This window comes from Nicotiana sylvestris, chromosome 3 (genome assembly GCF_000393655.2).
Source record: "Nicotiana sylvestris chromosome 3, ASM39365v2, whole genome shotgun sequence".
Taxonomy (NCBI): Eukaryota; Viridiplantae; Streptophyta; class Magnoliopsida; order Solanales; family Solanaceae; genus Nicotiana; species Nicotiana sylvestris.
Genome location: NC_091059.1, coordinates 76,771,767 through 76,789,841, shown reverse-complemented (window position 1 = coordinate 76,789,841; position 18,075 = coordinate 76,771,767). Strand labels below are relative to the sequence as shown.

General features: G+C 33.8%; 1 protein-coding gene across 1 annotated transcript; it reads right to left on the bottom strand.

The window, feature by feature from the left end:
* Window positions 1-6,747: 6,747 nt before the first annotated feature.
* On the bottom strand, window positions 6,748-13,375 carry LOC104236880 (3beta,22alpha-dihydroxysteroid 3-dehydrogenase). Its single transcript, XM_009790927.2, has 8 exons — window positions 12,653-13,375; window positions 11,925-12,074; window positions 11,585-11,839; window positions 7,983-8,069; window positions 7,811-7,889; window positions 7,434-7,540; window positions 7,178-7,308; window positions 6,748-7,093 (listed from the first exon to the last, which is right to left on the bottom strand). The coding sequence occupies exons 1-8, from the start codon at window positions 13,181-13,183 to the stop codon at window positions 6,982-6,984; spliced, it is 1,452 nt and encodes a 483-aa protein (XP_009789229.1). The 5' UTR covers window positions 13,184-13,375; the 3' UTR covers window positions 6,748-6,981.
* Window positions 13,376-18,075: the final 4,700 nt, after the last annotated feature.

The window sequence follows — 18,075 nt, the reverse complement described above, 5'->3', positions numbered from 1 at the left end:
TTATTAATTGCAATTGGTCTCCCTTGGATTGTTTGATGTTATTAAGTCGATTTTGATTAGATTTGAGCAGAGCGGAGGTGAATTTTAGAGGGAAAATATTTTTAGAGTATTGATTGAGGGCTTTTGAGGTAAGTATCTTGCCTAACCTTGTGGGGGGAACTTTTCCGTAGGATTTGGTCTAATTGCATTTTTTGTACTATGTGAACGACGTGTACATAAGATGATGAGTATATACAATGGCGTATATGTGTTGGTTATCACCGGATTTGACTCGAGGTTTCTCTTATTGCCTTATTTTGATTGTGAGATCTCTACATTGCATGTTTTCTATTGTGGATGATTACTTGAGTTCATATTTCATGTTAGAGATTATGTTTTAGGATTTTATTTCCTTAATTGTCCAAGTTGGGCGTTTGTGAAATTGTTGCTATTTGGGTTAGTTGAATTTATCATATATGTTGAACACCCAACCTTTTTCCCTTATTGATTATCCTTGTGCACTGCGTTGACAGATTTGTGAGTTGATGTCTTAATGAAAATTGTTGGTATGTTGAGTTGTTGTGATTTTGGCACACGTGGACTTGTTAAGCGGATTGTCGGGGTATTTGCGCAAGGTTTCCGCTATGCTATTATTATTATTATTGACATAGCACATACAATGAGACAAGACCGGCTCTATGTATATATCAGGTTTGCGCATGTGACGAGACACGATGGGATAATTATTGATGCACGTGTGGCGAGACAAGACGTGCATTTATTTTATTGTTGCGCATGCGGCGAGACAAGGGGGCTATGTAGGGTTAACATGTGATGGCCTGGAGGTATTTTATTTATGAGGTTAGTGTGGTGGTATGACTTCTTTTCTGTGTCATGCATTACATATATTGTTGTGTTGTTTCCAATGTGCTAATCTGTATCTCTGTCATTTACTTTAGTTGCTAAGGTAAATTTACCTACGTGGAGTTTTTATCTCATATTTTGTTAAATATTTGGTGGCATAACAGAAAAAATAAAAAAAGGGAGTTATTAGCATGCATTACATTATTTGATTCTTGATGAATTTCTCTTGAACGTATTATTGATAACTGACATGGGTTGTGATATACATTGTGGCAGGATGTCTTTGCCATGTGTTTGTGGTATATGTCGTGGAACGAGTTTTTTGTCGTGCGGTTGTGGTATATGTTATGACACAAAGTCTTTGCCGTGTGGTCGTGATATATATTATGGCATGAGGTCTTTGTCATGCGGTTTTGGTATATATTGTGGCACGAGGTCTTAGTTGTGCGAGTGTGACTTATATTGTGGCACGAGGTCTTTGTCGTGCGAGTGTAACCTATATTGTGGCATGAGGTCTTTGTCGTGCGAGGGTGATTGATAGAGTGGGCATGAGCTGCCATGTGTGTAATTCTATTAGATAATTAATTATCTTTGGTTCGTGATATTTTTCACATGTTATATGATTAGTGAGCGTCTTAACTTGAACCTCGTCATTACTATACCGAGGTTAGTCTTGATATTTACTGGGTATCGCTTGTGATGTACTTATATTATGCTTCTATGTATTTTTGTACAGATCCAGGTATCTCAGTAGAGCTTATGACTCCGTACAACTAGTTTTTGAAAAAGTATAACTATTGTTCAGTTCATTTATGTTATGTTATTTATCAGTTTATAATTAATAGTTAAGTTGGTTATCTCTGCTAAATATAATCATGTGTCAGGTTTACCTAGTCTAAGAGACTAGATGCAATCACGATCCTAAAGGTGGAATTTTGGGGTCGTGACAGGTTTTGATTAGAATAGACCATAGGCTATTAAAATACCTTAATGTGATAATGAACTTTATAAGAAACTTGTGAGATCCCTTTATGACTATTTGATCATGATCATTTTATTGACTTAGCAATTTGAGGAAACTGTGGTACCATTGTTGTGATATTGTGGCACTTGGCATTATCATTTTTATGGTACCATGGCACTTGTGCACAAGTTGAGCAGATTGATTGGGGGTGTTAGCACGAAGTTTTTGGCCGTGCGATTGTGTCTATTTTTGTGCACGTGGGGCAAAATAAGGGTGACATTATCTCGGGTTGCCCACGCAGCAAAATAAGGATGGCTATATGCGCATGTGGCGAAATAAGGGTGCATACCATTGTTATGTGCATTGCAGCGTAATAAGGGTGACATTTTGATGATGCTATGTGATATTTCCGGGTGTCTTCTTATTGTTGTGATTGTGTTAAGACGAGGTTGATATTTTATTCTCATAATTATTTTTAAAAGCTTACGTTTTGCAATTGCCTGAGTTAATGGCCGTATTTGACATTTTATCACATGCCTTACCTCTATTTAATGTTTCATGTCAAAGATGAATTTTATTACACTGAGTTGTTATTACATGTTCTAAAGGGATTATGATTATTATTTTCATTTATATTTCAATTACCAATCTTCTTTGATATATTTATTATACAAGTTATTTGTCTAGTGAGTATCAAACTACTTGAACCCGTCACTACTACATTGAGGTTAGTCTTGATACTTACTCGGTACCGATTTATAGTGTACTCGTACTATATTTCTGCATATTTTTGTGCAGATCCAGGTACTTCAGATCGGGCTGAGCAACAGTGAGGCTTTTGGTACACCGGAGACTTCAAGGTATCCTTGCATGATCCGACAACATGCCTCGAAGTCACCCACTTGTTTTAATTCTAATGTTTATATATTTCAGAAAGCACTGTATTTACGGATATTCCTGTGTATTCAGCTAGAGCTTGTGACTATATATTACCTAGATCTGGTGAGTTTTGTTGAGTATTGCCGTTGTGGCTTGTATTACTCTTATTTCACATTTTTATTAAACTTTTTTATGTCATATCATGTTTTACTGTTTTAAATAGACGTTAAGTGTTAGGCTTACCTAGTTTTAGAAATTAGGTGCCATCACGACTTCTATAGAAGATTTTGGATAGTGACACGACCCGTCTCCCTTTACCCTAGAGTGCGAAATTTCTAAAAAAACTTGAAATACATGATCTTTGGTTTTCAAGATGAAAATTCATGATATTCGTGAAGCATTATCGATAAAAGTCATAAAATATTTATTATTGTCCATCGATTTTGTCTCTATTAGACCACAAACATTAGAATATATGAAATCAAGTATATGTAATTTTCTTTGAGACAATGTCTGAAATGAGACTCTATGTTGCTTATCAAATAAATAGTAGGCACAAGGTTTTACCATCGTGGCTTTGGCAAAAGGAATTAGTGATTTCCTAGCAAGAATCTGCAATTCCTTCTCGCTCATATGGCTCATTTTTCTAAGCCACAATCTATAAAAATCTCCTCAACATATTTCTGTGTTTCGCCTCTACAACGTGCCACAAGAAATCCCTTTGCAATAACCAATAATCTTTTGGTGAGTCTCCATTTTTAATTTGTAAAATAGTTCTTGTATCCATCTCGGTTGCAGGCTATTCCTAAGATCAAGTTCATCCGCAAATCAAGTATATGCCTCACATTATTTAGAACCAATATTCATTCAATACTTGTCTTAATACAAATGTCATTTATCCCCGTAATTTTTGAGCAACTTGTGTTATCCATTCTCATAATTCGGAAATAGCCTGCTACATATATGTAAAAAGATCTCTAAATGGTGTGCCATAACAAGACGTTTTTTGTCAACCACCCATTCTGACTCTGGACATGCCATGTGCATGAATTCCACTTCCTCATTTATGAAAAGAATAACATTGTCATTATTTTATACCGTGGCATTTGCATTGTTGTCATTCTTCTTTACCTTTGGCCTTCCTTGGACTTAGGTAATCTCTTCCGAGATGATCTGGTTGATCAAAAATGTAGCAATTTCTGTCTATTGATTTAAATCGATTCTTAAACTTCTCATAAGCTCAAGATTTACCATAGTTGCTCAAACCCCTTTGATGACTCCTGACTCTACCTCCTATGATGAGAGCATGTCCTGGATTTTCAGGCTTTTTTCTTATCTTCTCATTGAGTAGAAGAGCCGATGTGACATTCTCCAACGCAATGATGATCTTACCGTGCATGATGGTTGTTGCCAAATTATCGTACGAAGATGGAAACGAGTTCAAAAGCAAGATGAATTTATCTTCTTCCTCGATTTTTTCTACGAGGCCGACAAGTTGTGTGATCACTCAGTTAAACACATTTAAATGAGACAAAAAATTTGTACCTTCACCCATATGTAGTGCGTATAACTACTTAGGTATAATTTATTTATCAGAATTTTGGACATGTATAGACTTTCCAACCTTGTATAAATTTCATCCACAGTATCTTCATCAATGATGTTATTTATCGCGCCATCTAATAAGTGCAACATGATCGTACTAGAAATCTTTTATCCAAGTCAACTCAATCCTCAAGTCTCGTGTAATCGGGCTTTTTGGCATCACCATCTAATGCTTTATATAATCCTTGTAGGATGAGCAGATCCCTCATCATTCTTGCCATGTTGAGAAACCACTATCTCCATTGAATTTCACTGCATCGTACTTTATTCTAGATATTTTCTTACTAAGTATAGTACTATCGATATTGAATACCATTTTTGTGAACGAACAGAACCTGTGCTCTGAAATCAATTGTGAAAGTAAATATGCTACAAAAATAATATCCACTATAATAAAACCGAGATACTAACATAGCACCAAGATATGTAATCAATAACAATAAAAGAGTGACAACGACACTAATATTTTTACGTTGAAAATCCTTCTAAATAAGGGAGAAATTCACAACCCCAAGAAGAGCAACTATATCAGTATAGTAAGGAATTTATAACTTATAGGCCTGAGTAAAATACTCCAAAAACCACTATAACACTCAAAGATATAATCGTCTTTTGATATTCTCACCTTACAATAATATCACTCACTCTCTATTTTTCTCATGATTATTTTCTCACACCCTATTTGTGATACTTTGCTCTTAATGTTTGGTGTGTTGAAAATGAATGAAATGATGATCTATTTATAATGGAACATTACTTCGACTGCGATGATATAGCTCCCCGTAAAATATAAACAGGTATCTAGTAGTAGATTTTTTTTATCAAAGTCACCTGCCATATCAGTATTTGTGTAACCCTTCAAGAGTAGATTACATCCTCTAAATACAAGCAGTTTCTCGTAGTACCTCTCAGGTACCTTTGTATTCACTTGATTGCATGCAATGTTTTTTTTTTCTCCAACTTTTAAGAAACCTGCTAACAACGTTCTGCATGATAATATTAAGTCTGGTGCATACCAATGCATACATCAGACTTTCGACTGGTAAGATAAGAAACTCTAGCTATGGTCTCATTAGTCCAGTCACATGTGGCATAAGATCCTTCTCAGCTTGTCTAACTCAAGCCACATAGCAGCATATTCCATTGTTATAGGATGTATCTTTTTGCTCAACTTTAGATGATTAGTAAAAGGTGTGCTAATGGACTTAGTACTAATTATGTTGAAGTGTTCCACTACACGCTCAATGTACTTTTCTTGAGATAGCCACAACTTTCTATTTTTTCATTCCCGAACAATCTTCATCCTTAGAGTTTGTTGTGTTAGGCCCATGTCAAACGACCTGGACAAATCTCCCTTCAACTTGGCAATCATCTCTTTGTCTTGTCCTACAATTAAGATGTCATCCTCATACAACAACAAAATCATAAAATTGTTGTAAGAAAATCTTATGAAGTATACACATGGATTTGAAAAAGTCTTTGTTTATGTTTGACTTTTCATGAATGAGTCAAACTTCATATACCACCTCCTTGGTATCTGCTTCAACCCATAAAGGCTCTTATTCAATTTGCACACCATATTTTTTTTCCAGCTATTTCAAATCCTTTTGGCTGCTTCATATAAATCCTCTTCTAAATCTCCGTGAAGAAATCCACATCCAAATGCTCCACTTCAAAATCTAGACTAGTTCCTAAGCCCAAAATTATTCGAATATAAGTCATTTGACAACATGTAAGAAAATATTATCAAAATCAACAACTTTCTTTTGTTCGAAGTTTTTTTACCATTAATCGAGTTTTGTATTTGACCAACTTGTCATTTTTATTTTTCTTGAGTAGAAAGACCTACTTGCACGTGAGGGCCTTTTACCAATTGAAAGTTCGACATGTACATGTCGTTTTCCTATAGAGATTTCATCTCTTCTTGCATGACTTTCATCTACTTATTCTTTTCTGGATGGGATAAACTTTTTGGCCCCCTCGTCACTGATGAGGACTTAGGAAGAAAACTTAGATGATTCTACCTTTTGCCCTTCTGATTTCCTCAAAGTTTGAGATTGCCTCTCTATTGAAAGTTTCGCATAATAGACCTGCCGCTAGATCTAGTTGCACAGTGCTCTCTTGCTAGATGCTCATCTAATAATCTACACTTAAATTTATGTTCAGTATATATTTAAAGTTATGTGTTCATATTCATTTGTATTTATTATTATTTTAATAAATTTTTACACGCATTTGAAAGTACATCTTGTAACCATATACACCCCTAGCGCACATCTCACCCGTCCACATAGCTAGTATGCAGTTTCATAGCTCGCCTTTGGCAACCTATGAAATTGCTTACATGCCGTTAAACAGACTTGTGTTCATTTACATTTGGAAACCATTAAGTTTTCTCTTAGTTAGGAATCTTAGGATTCATGAGGAAGGGAGCAGGAAGGTGATAAACTGGTCTCTGCTGAGAATTTCCTGCCCTTTACGTTATAACCACTAGCTCAAAAAAATAAATAAACCAACAAATAAAATCTTCCTTCACTTCACTACAAAATAATTTAATTTCCTATGTATATGCTCGACCTATATATCATTGTCTTATTTAATTTTCATGCAATTTCATTCACTACCACTTTGCTTCCTACAACCTTAAGTGCCTTTCTACTCCTCTTCTCCTCTCTGCTAACACGGATGCCTCATTCTTTACATGGGTCAAACAAGCTTCGACGTTGGACGATAATTGGATATCGCTTCTGCATCCTTGTCGTCGGGAAGAAAACTAATTTATCTGGTTCAGCCGGTACCCAACTGTAAAGCAAAAATTTGCACCAACAAAACCATCTTTACACTTTGTGTTTGGAAAGTGATATCGACATAGCAAGGCGAACATACCTATGACGAGTCACTAAGTGGTGAAGGAAAACACTGAGCTCTACTCTAGCAAGCTCATAGCCAGGGCAACGCCGTGGTCCTCCGCCAAATGGAGTGAATACATTAGGTGAGCTCGTTGATCCTGCATTGCTCTGTTTACAGAAGTTTTGGTAAATGTTTATTCATGTAAGTCAACGTTTTACTTTTCTTTATTTTGGTAACAGGGGAGTTCAGGTAGAAAGAGTAGTAAAAGAGAGATATGGACATAGTGACGCACCTGCCACCTCCACGGATCGAATGTACGGGCATCTTTGAAATGTTCATGATCTAGATGAACAGCTCGGAAACAAGCAAAAACCTTCCAACCTTTTGGAATAGTATAACCTGAAAGGATATCATAAGACTCAATCAATTAGATAAAGTACCAAATATTGATCATATGAAGAACATAACCATGGTCTTGTCATGACTAAACAAGTGCATATGGTAATTGAAGTAATCATAGGCCTGGTCGTCCCCCAAATTAATGACATTAGACGAGAATACGCTATTGATTGCTATTGACATTGTGACACAGTCATATCGGAAGTGCCACGTTACACACATTGAGAGGGAAATCGCCCCTTTTCACCAACAAGAAGACGAGCATCTTACCTTTGATATTGATATCGGTCATAGTTCTCCTGAATACTCCGCTAATTATGTTACCTACTCGTAGAGTTTCATTAACAACCTGAACATAAAAGCATAGGCGTATATCATGAGGGCTGAACGGATAAGAAAATTTAAGCTAAATAATAATGAGTTTGTTAAATAAAGCACTTACACATTGAGTGAAGGGCATGGACTTGTAGTCTTCCCACAGTAGAGACTCAACATCACCTTTTCTTAACCTGATCTCTTCGTGCTCCTCCTGCCAAAACAAGTTTTAAATATAATCAATAATTCATCTTCGCTAAGTTCTAGGCTAATATTGTGTTCAAAAAAGATATTATTTCCTCCTCCTCTATTAAATAAATACGACTCAATTAGCAAGCGTAAAAAGTCTGATAGATTATTGAATTTCAGTTGGTATAGGCAAGTTGTTAAAATAATGACTTGAAAAGCGAGAGAATAAATTAATTAATGCTAAAATATCAAACCATATTACAATTATAAAAAGCAAAAAAAGGGACTTGAGCTTTTAAGGATAGAGTAAAAAAGAACAAAGATCAGAGTTATTGGGATGAGGTAATACGAAAGGAAAAGTTAAAAATGGTGGGCATGTGGCTGCAATTAACACACACAGAGCAGACAATAGACTCAACCCTCCTAAGAAATTAGGAATCAGATTGACAAGTCATCTAAGTTAGCCGTGGTTCAAGTTCACCAATATGCTGTCAACTTTTTCTGACTTCTAATTTGAAAAATCAGCATACACCTTTTTCCTAAACTCTTTCCCTTTTTCAACTTACAATAGTCTAAATCAACTATTGCTCTTATTTGAGAGCGCACGAGTCACAAAAGATTTATAAAACTTGTGATTTTAAATATATTATAATATTTGTGTGGCTATAGTTCTATTAAAACTTATGATCTTAAATATGGCTATGAAAGCTTCATCTTTTTTAAATGAACCAAAAAGAAAATAAGTTTACATAAATTTAAAGGACATGCATAAAAAATTCATAAAGAGAATCCTAGTGGAACTAATTAAAAAGGTTAAGAAGCCATAAAAGAATTAATCAACTTTGCAAAGACTAAATAAAAGTTTAGCTTCTATATAGGGGCGAAGCAAAGATTTGAAATTAATGGGTCGAAATTTTATTTTTTTAAGTTATTAAGTTCTAAATTAATAATATATATTTCCTCAAGAAAAAACAGAGCTTGAACCCAAATTACTGGGTCGAAATTTTATTTTTTTAAGTTATTAAGTTCTAAATTAATAATATATATTTCCTCAAGAAAAAACAGAGCTTGAACCCAAATTACTAAGTTCGACCAAACTCGTAACCGGCGTGCTAGCTCCACCTCTGCTTCTATACACTAGCAATATAAAAAATACTTAGGCACTATTATATCATCAAACAAATAATTATATGTAACTGCACATAATAAATTATATCAACATATATATAGAAAGACAATAGGTTACAACATGTAAAATTGATGGTTTATGTGTAACTAAATAACCCAATTTATTAGATAAAATATTTAAAGAGAAAATAAAAAGACAAACGTAGGCGTGCAAAAGTATGTTCAGGCTTTAAGGAGAAGGCAACATCATTTTGTCCAGTGGTTGTATCCCTAGTTATCCAGTTTTTTCCTTTATTCTACAGAGCATAGACCAGATGCTACTGCTTTTCTCTGACTATTCTCCTCTTTACCTGACTACTTTCACCCCTAACTTTTGACTATAGGTCACATGTCTTAGTACATGTAAACTATGCTCTCCATTGAAAAATTAACAACTATGTGTACCACTTTACATGACACATTCAAACAATTTTTTAATACAACTTTCTCTTCAAATATTTTAAATTATTAAAAGTTGTAATTTATATTGTCTCCGTTTTTACGTGATACGTTTGAATTTCAAAAGTCAACTTTCTTAGACCGCAAATTTGGACATAAAATTTCTAAGTTTTTTAAAATAAAATTTACATATTTAAAACTACATAAAAAGTATTATAAGTCACAATAATTAATAATTCAGAATATTTAAAAGGAAAATGAAAAAAATAATAGTAAAAAAAACTCATTTACCTCTTGAAAGTTGAATTGCATCACAGAAATTGGAACAGAAGGAATACTTTTATCTAATCTACTCAAAATTTATTTTAAATAGTTTAGCATGTTGAACTGAGTATCTAAATGGGATAGAAGAAGTATTTTAATTAACAAAAGCGCCTTGCTCCTGCACCAACAATTAATGACACATACTTACAATTTATGTTATGTTCTATTGGTTAATATAAATATTAATAATAAGGTGGACATATGGGAATATATGTTAATGCGTCAATTCTTTTTTGTATTTCAAGTAAAAACACATTAAAGATTTCCAAGTTAGGCTCGCAAGGGTCCAAAATGCATTCGATATCCACTTATCTTTTTGGGTTGTGTTGTGTCACATAATACCAGCAATTACCAATAAAATAATACATGCAAATTAAGATAAAGTAATGGGGCATATTGATATTTCTAGAAAGGGTATTGGATTCAATGTGGTATGTGGTATGAACTTAGATGCACGTGTGATGTTGATATAACAAAGAGTCTAGCTAGGGACACATGGGGCTACCGAACAATCTTTTTTCTTGAGTATACCAATTGCCAATCTCTCTACTTTGTCGGCCACAAAGGCCATTTTATGAAATTATATTCATTTTTTGGGGTTTAAATATTCCTAATTACATGCTAAACCTTTTATTCCTATAAAAATTAGCTAAAAGATTCGTGTATCTCATTTTGAATTTAAATATATAATAAGAGTAGGAAAAAGGTCAAACTGAAACATGCATCCAAGGAACATAGCATATGACGAAGTATTTTTTTTTTCTTTTACTAAAACTGAAAGCGAGTGAATATATTGAAATAAAAAACGAGGAATTGGAGGAAGATTCGGATAGAGGATCACCAGCTGAGAGAAACAAAACCCCTCCCCACCCCAAGAAAAAAATTAAAGAAAAATATACTTTAGAATTTAAAATATTGGTTTACAAATTAAATAAGTTAAAAGGTGGCGCGATTTTAGTTTCTTGAGTACTGAGTCTAGCAAAAGGTCAATAAAGAATTACGTAGATCAAAGGTTTTTGGTTGTAAAGGGAGACTGCCATTTTCGAGAATATGAGGACTTTAAATTTTGGGGGAGAAATTATTCCTTGGGTTTGTACTGTGTGGATATTGATGCCAAGTGTATTGTTGTAGGCGGCGGGGAGCGGGGAATGTGTGGAGATCCTGCTTGGATGAGAATTTAGATAAGAAGATAATTCATCTACTATTGAAGAAGAAAAACAAGACCAACATGTGGTAGCAACTTTAGGGTCCACTACGCAAAAATTCATCATTATTTAGGTCTCCATAGTTAATTCTATTTTATAATATGACTCTTCATCTTTATGTGTTCAAAAAGATGGTTAATTTTTTTAGATTTAACATTTATTTAACTTTAATATGCTCATTTATTTTTAATAACTGTGACATGACATTTTATTTATAATCATGGTATTCGTGCCAATTTAAGTGCACCTCAGCAAATTTCAATGAGAAGAAATTAGCTGTTTAAAATTAAAAAAAATAAGACCTAATCCATTTCATTAATCAAGTGATCACCGTACCACACAATTGAAGGAAAAATGACATATATATTTAAGATTGTAATAAATTTCATATATCTAATCTAACAAAAGCTTAATATCATGAAAAGAAGAGGGAGAGAAAGAGCACCTTGAGGAGGGAAAGAGCATGGGGTGTCTCAGTGAGGAATTTGACAGCAAGGGTCATAATAGTAGACGTAGTTTCATAGCCAGCGACAAGCAAAGCCAGCATAAAATCCACAATTACCTCATCTGAAAATCCTTCGACGCCGTCCCCTTCAAACAAGGCCTCCAACATATCATTCTTTAATCTCTCTCCTCCTCCTCTCTCTTTCCTCCTCTCTTTTACCACTAATCCCAACGCCTCCGCCACCTTCCTTCTCGCCTGAAATTGAATAACAACCAATCATTAATTAATAGGAGTAGTATATTCTCCAAAAACACAATTATATATATAATACTCCACTTACTTGAATGGCCTTGCGGTAGGTAGAAGAGAAGAAGGGCAAAGGAATGGTGAAGAATCCTTCAATCACAAGCATGTACTCTTTCATCAGCTTCTCTGTCCACTCGCATGGATCTAAACTCATCAGTTGCTTCACTGTTAGATTAAACGTTATCTGCACATCCATCACTTGTTAATACTAATGGAACCTTCTAACTTTAGATGAAAACTAAAGGCATAATATTAAAAACGAAGGAGAATGATAACATCACATTCTTTCTGATGGACATGCACATGTGGTTTTATGCTTTCGTGATAATTACTACCACATACCATATATTGCGCCCCTGTCTACTTATTACATGCATAATACTACTCCTTTGGTGTACACTAAAGTTAGCCCAACTTATGATATACGTACCCCACCAACACCAAGCATATGAAATCTGACTCATCTATCCATTTCTTTATTCTCTAACCCATGAAAACTCATTTCTCCTTTTTTGCTTGGCATGCGCCGCTTACATCTTATTCGTTGAATTACAAAAATCGACACTTCCCTCATCTTTTATATTTGTGGTATTTGCAAACTCATTTAATAGCTTAATAAAAAAGAGTATTTCACTAAAATAATACACTTATCACTCTCTTTTAATTGAAATTTTTATATGCCTTTTTGGAATATTAACAACAAAATTTTAAATTAATTGATTTTTTTAAATGAAAAATATTTTGTAGGACGATATAGATTACCTTCTTGGCCTCCTCCATGAGGAAGACACGACCGGTCCAGGAATCCAAATTAAGCCTAACCAACCGGTCTATATCGGCCAACAAATGGTCCTTAAGAATAGAAGAATTAGCAAAACTCATGGTCAAAGAATGCATTCTTTTGTGAAGACTGCCTCTCATGAGCAACAGCGAATGCTTCCCTAGCAAATTCTGTAAGGAACTCGGATAACTAGATTCGAAGAGCCGGCCTTCGTTCTGCAAAATGAACCGGTTCGTCTCCGCGTCAGTCGAGAAAACCGTCGGTTCACCAAATATATGGGTGGTGAAAATATTGCCGTATTTAGAAACCCGGTCATCGATGAACGGTTCAGGGTTTTCGGTTTTGTAGGCGGAGATTAGCTGGAGGGTTTCTCCGATAAAAGGGAGGCCGAGTGTTCCCGGAGGGAGACGGGTTTTACGGCGGCGAAAATGGGCGGCCGCCGCTGCCCGGAGGAGAAGAAAGGTGATAAGGGAGATGGAGAAAGAGAGGAAAAGATAGATAATGAAGTCCATGTTTAATTTGTTGTGTTGTTTTTCACATAGAGAAAATGGTTTATGGGTGGCTTCTTATGTAGTAGTAGTAGTAGTGAGGGAGTGAAGGGTGAAAACATGGGAAAATGAGAAATACAAGGTTATTAATGGAGAAGATAGAGAGAGAATCTACCATGAAATCTAGTCTAGGGGAAAGAAAGAGAATGTGGAGGGGTGGATCAAGGCTTGGGATGGCAACACAGGATATTTTTCCTTTTTTAGTGGAAAGACTTTTTAATACTACTATTATAATGTTACTTATTGTGTGTCCTCCTTTTAAGGTTATTGGTTAATCTTTCTATAGAAACCAATCCATGGTTACATTTAAATGACCTTATGATATAAATTCTCTTCCAATTATAACCCAGTTTTCCTTTTTCTCTATCCTTTAATGCAATTTTCCATTATGTCCTTTTCCTTTCCTGTTTTATTATAAACATGTTTTTAAATTTTAAATGGATGATTTTGTACTAGTAAAAATAATGAACTGTTTATTACTAACATTTTCAATAGAATAGCCGAGTAATCAAGAGATCACCAAAATGTACTAGTCACAAACTTAACGCAATAACGTACAATCAAATTTTAAATTTTTATTAATTATGTAAGCTAAGATTGTTATTTACATTGAGGCAATACGTAAGTTAATAAAGTTAAATATTTTCATGTTTTATTTCTTTGCAGATTGAATTGAAGAAGCTAAATTTGTATTTTGTAATATAAAACATAGTCTTATTTTCTAATAACCGTTCTAAAAGTGACCATTTTAGAACATAATAAAGTGATAAATGTGAAAATCTCAACTTCGGATATACGTAGAGGACTTTGATTACTTGTTCGAAATTATATTGATAAACATATAGTATAACGGTAAATGATAGGACTAATTTTTTTTAGGGATTTTTTCTTTCCTATACACTATATAAAACCTTATTACCAAAATTATCCCAATTTTGGAAATCCTATCCTAAATAAGGTTTGCTTACAATTTATATACAATCCATTATTAATTAATGCCTTAAATTATGGGATTAAATTACACCATTTTTTTCTCTCCTCTTCTCTTTCTTATTTTCTGCCGCCTCTCTCAATGTACTATTCATTATTAGTGTCTTAAATCAAGGGATTTAGGTATATTCTTTTCCTATTTTCTCTCGTCTCCTCTTTCTATAAGCGTAAAAGGTTAACAAAAAAATGTTACCATATATACAAATACAAGAGAGATTGAAAATCTCTAGATTTTGAATAGCAGATTTATTCTTGGCCAATTCACTTTATTCGCGCAACAAATCACTTTAATTCCTGCAACATAGAGATGGCAACGATGACCAAGAGAAAGAAAGCTTAATTTCTCAAATTAATTCTTTTTATTACTATTAATTAGGGTGACAGTAACTGATTATTTTTAAGTATTAGGACTTTTAACTAGTACTATTAAATAGGAGTATTAACAAGGTGCTCGTAAATTTTATTCTTTCAGTGAGAAAGAATTAAATTTCGTACAAATTTGATACATTTATAAATTAGGAAAAAAAATTCGTACAAATTTGATACATCTACAATAATATATAAACTAAAAATAAATTTTATACAGCTAATTATATAGTATACAATATATTTACAACTTTCATACATTATTTTTACCCAGTTAAATACATCTACAACTTAAATACAATTTTCATACAAATTTTATACAATATGTCTTGTATATATTTTGTATCTGATTTGTATATATTTATAAGTGGTGTGTTCTTCTTCCTCTCTAAAATTCCAATCAAAACTTTCTCTTTTAATACAATTTTGATACATATCAGCAACTTTATGTGAAAAGATAGTATTTATAACTTAAATACAAATTTTTTACAATGATTCATACATTATACAACTATTTTTCAACTTTCATACAACATTCAAATAAAATATATATATATATAACTACAATATAATTCAACTTAAATACAATTTACATACAACTATAATACAATTTTAATACAATTTCGTAAGTATTTTGTATGTCATATATCTTCTTCTTCTTCTTCTTCTTCTTCTTCTTCTTCTTCTTCTTCTTCTTCTTCTGTATTTATAACTTAAATACAAATTTCTTACAATGATTCATACATTATACAACTATTTTTCAACTTTCATACAATATTCAAATAAAAAATATATGTAACTACAATATAATACAACTTAAATACAATTTACATATAACTTTAATATAATTTCGTAAAAAGATTGTATTTTATAACTTAAATACAAATTTCTTACAATGATTCATATATTATACAACTATTTTTCAACTTTCATACAACATTCAAATAAAAAATATATATAACTGCAATATAATACAACTTAAATACGATTTACATATAACTATAATACAATTTTAATATAATTTCGTAAGTATATTGTATGTCATGTATTCTTCTTCTTCAATCTGATATTTTCAATCTGAAATTCGGCCAAAATCAAGTCTAATCTTCACCAAACACTCTCAAAATTGAGATATAAATTACAATTAATATTCTCAACTTTTCGCAACAATACCCAATCCAAACAAATAATAGTTTCTTCTTCTTTTTCTTCTTCTAAAATTTGGCCAGACTCAAGTCTAAGCTTCACCAAACCCCCTCAAAATTGAGATATAAATTCCAATTAATATTCTCAATTGTTTGCAACAATACCCAATCCAAACAAATAATAGTTTTTGAAAATCCAAATTCGAATTCAAAGCTTCGAAACTTTTTAATGGCTGTCAATGGTGGAGAATCAAATACCTTCAAAATTTATTGACTGACAATTTTAATTCAAACATCAATTGTGCAGCATGAAAGGAAATTGCTAAGTTAAAACTCTATAATAAGACGATTAAAATTCATTGATGAATTCCATCAAAACTCTATATAATAGAGAAGATGGGAGGGGGGGGGGGGGGCAGGTATAAAGGGATAGGGATATGACTGACATTCCCTATTCTATTTTTAATATAAAGGAATACTCATTTAAAATTTATTTGTATATAATTGATAAATTGTATATGACCATATAATTAAGTTAAAACTTGATTAGGAAGAATAAAGTTTCATATATAGTACAGGAAGGTAAAAATCCCTTCTTTTTAAGACTGTGTTACAAATCATCGGTCAATTACTTTTTAAATCATTATTTGAAGTAAGATAGGTATCATTTGAATTATAGATAAAGAATTAAGTAGAAAATAATATATTTTAATTTAAAATATTACATGAGGGGGAATTCATAATTTAAAGAGAAAACTTGGCATTGCTTGGGATACGGGAGAAAAAAAATCTATAAACTAAAATTACAGAGGAGTTCGACTTTTAAATTTTAATAAAAAGTTGGAGGGGAAAATGGTTTTGATCATCCATCTGTATACTATATCTATCTAAAAGGGGTATGTACCTTTTTCAATGAATTATATCACCAATTACCTAATTTTATACGCATTACAAAGTGACAATTTAAATTATTGATGTGAATTTGCGAGTTTCTCGCGTGGTTCTATAAGTTTCTACTTATTTATTGCGCCCAGCTATTGAGAAGAAATTTGAAAGTTTTTCTCCCCACCTTCTGATTTCAGTTATTAGAGATCTATTATTTAGTGATTTTTCCAGCCTGAGAAATGAATATAAACGATATTCATGTATCCTGGCCCATTGACTAACTTCCAAATAAACTCCAGCTCCAGTCGCAGAATAACACCACCACCAATATTATTATTACTATTTTTAGGATATGCGCTATGGGCGTGTATCTCATCAATAAGTATAAAACTTTGAAATTTTATATAAATATTAGTAAATTATTATAACGACTTAACCGGTCGTTTTGAGAGTTGTAGCTTCGTTCTCCCATTTACTATTCCTTTTGTACTTTATAGTTGTTATGTAACTTATCGGGTTAGTAGGCTCGGGTTTGGAGAGATTTCGGAATGAATCGAGACACTTAGTCTCAAGGTTGGGTGCTTAAGTTGAAAAGGTTGACCGAATGTTGACTTATGTGTAAACGACTCCGGAATGGAGTTTTGATGGTTCCGTTAACTCCATCGGGTGATTTTTGGACTTAGAAGTGTATCCGGATTTTGATTTGGAGGTCCGTAGTTGAATTAGGCTTGAAATGGCAAAAGTTGAATTTTTGGAAAGTTGGCCGGCAGTGAACTTTTTTATATCGGGATCAGATTGAAATTCCGGAAGTTGGAGTAGGTCCGTGGTGTCATTTGTGACTTGTGTAAAACATTTAGGGTCAATCGGGCGTGATTTGATAGGTTTCGACGTTACTTGTAGAAATTGGAAGTTCAAAGTTCATTAGGCTTGAATCTTTGTGCGATTCGTGTTTTTAATGTTGTTTGAGGTGATTTGAGAGCTCGACAACCTTCGTATCGTGTTTTAGGACTTGTTGGTATGTTTGGTTGAGGTCCCGAAGGCCTCGGGGTTATTTCGGATGGTTAACGGATCGAAATTGAAAGTTAGTGCATTGCTGAAGCAGGAGCTCTTCTGGTGTGATCGCACTTGCGAGAGATTTGCCGCAGGTGCGATGCTGTAAATACGGCTGGATTTGCGCAGGTGCGGAGATGGGCTGGCCTGGGCAGGGCGCATGTGCGAGGGGTTGACCGCATCTGCGAGCCCGCAGGTGCAAGCAAGGCTCTGCAGATGCGGAGTTGAGAGAGGGGACTGATTCCGCAAAAGCGGAAAGAAGGCCGCAGAAGCGCCTCCGCGGGTGCGGAACCTGGAGCGCAGATACGAGCGTGGAGGATTTAAGTGAATACTGCAGAAGCGGAGGATTTTACCGCAAAAGCCGTTAACTGACCGCAGGTGCAAAAAGCTTGGCAGTGTCTCATAAATGGGGGTTCCGAG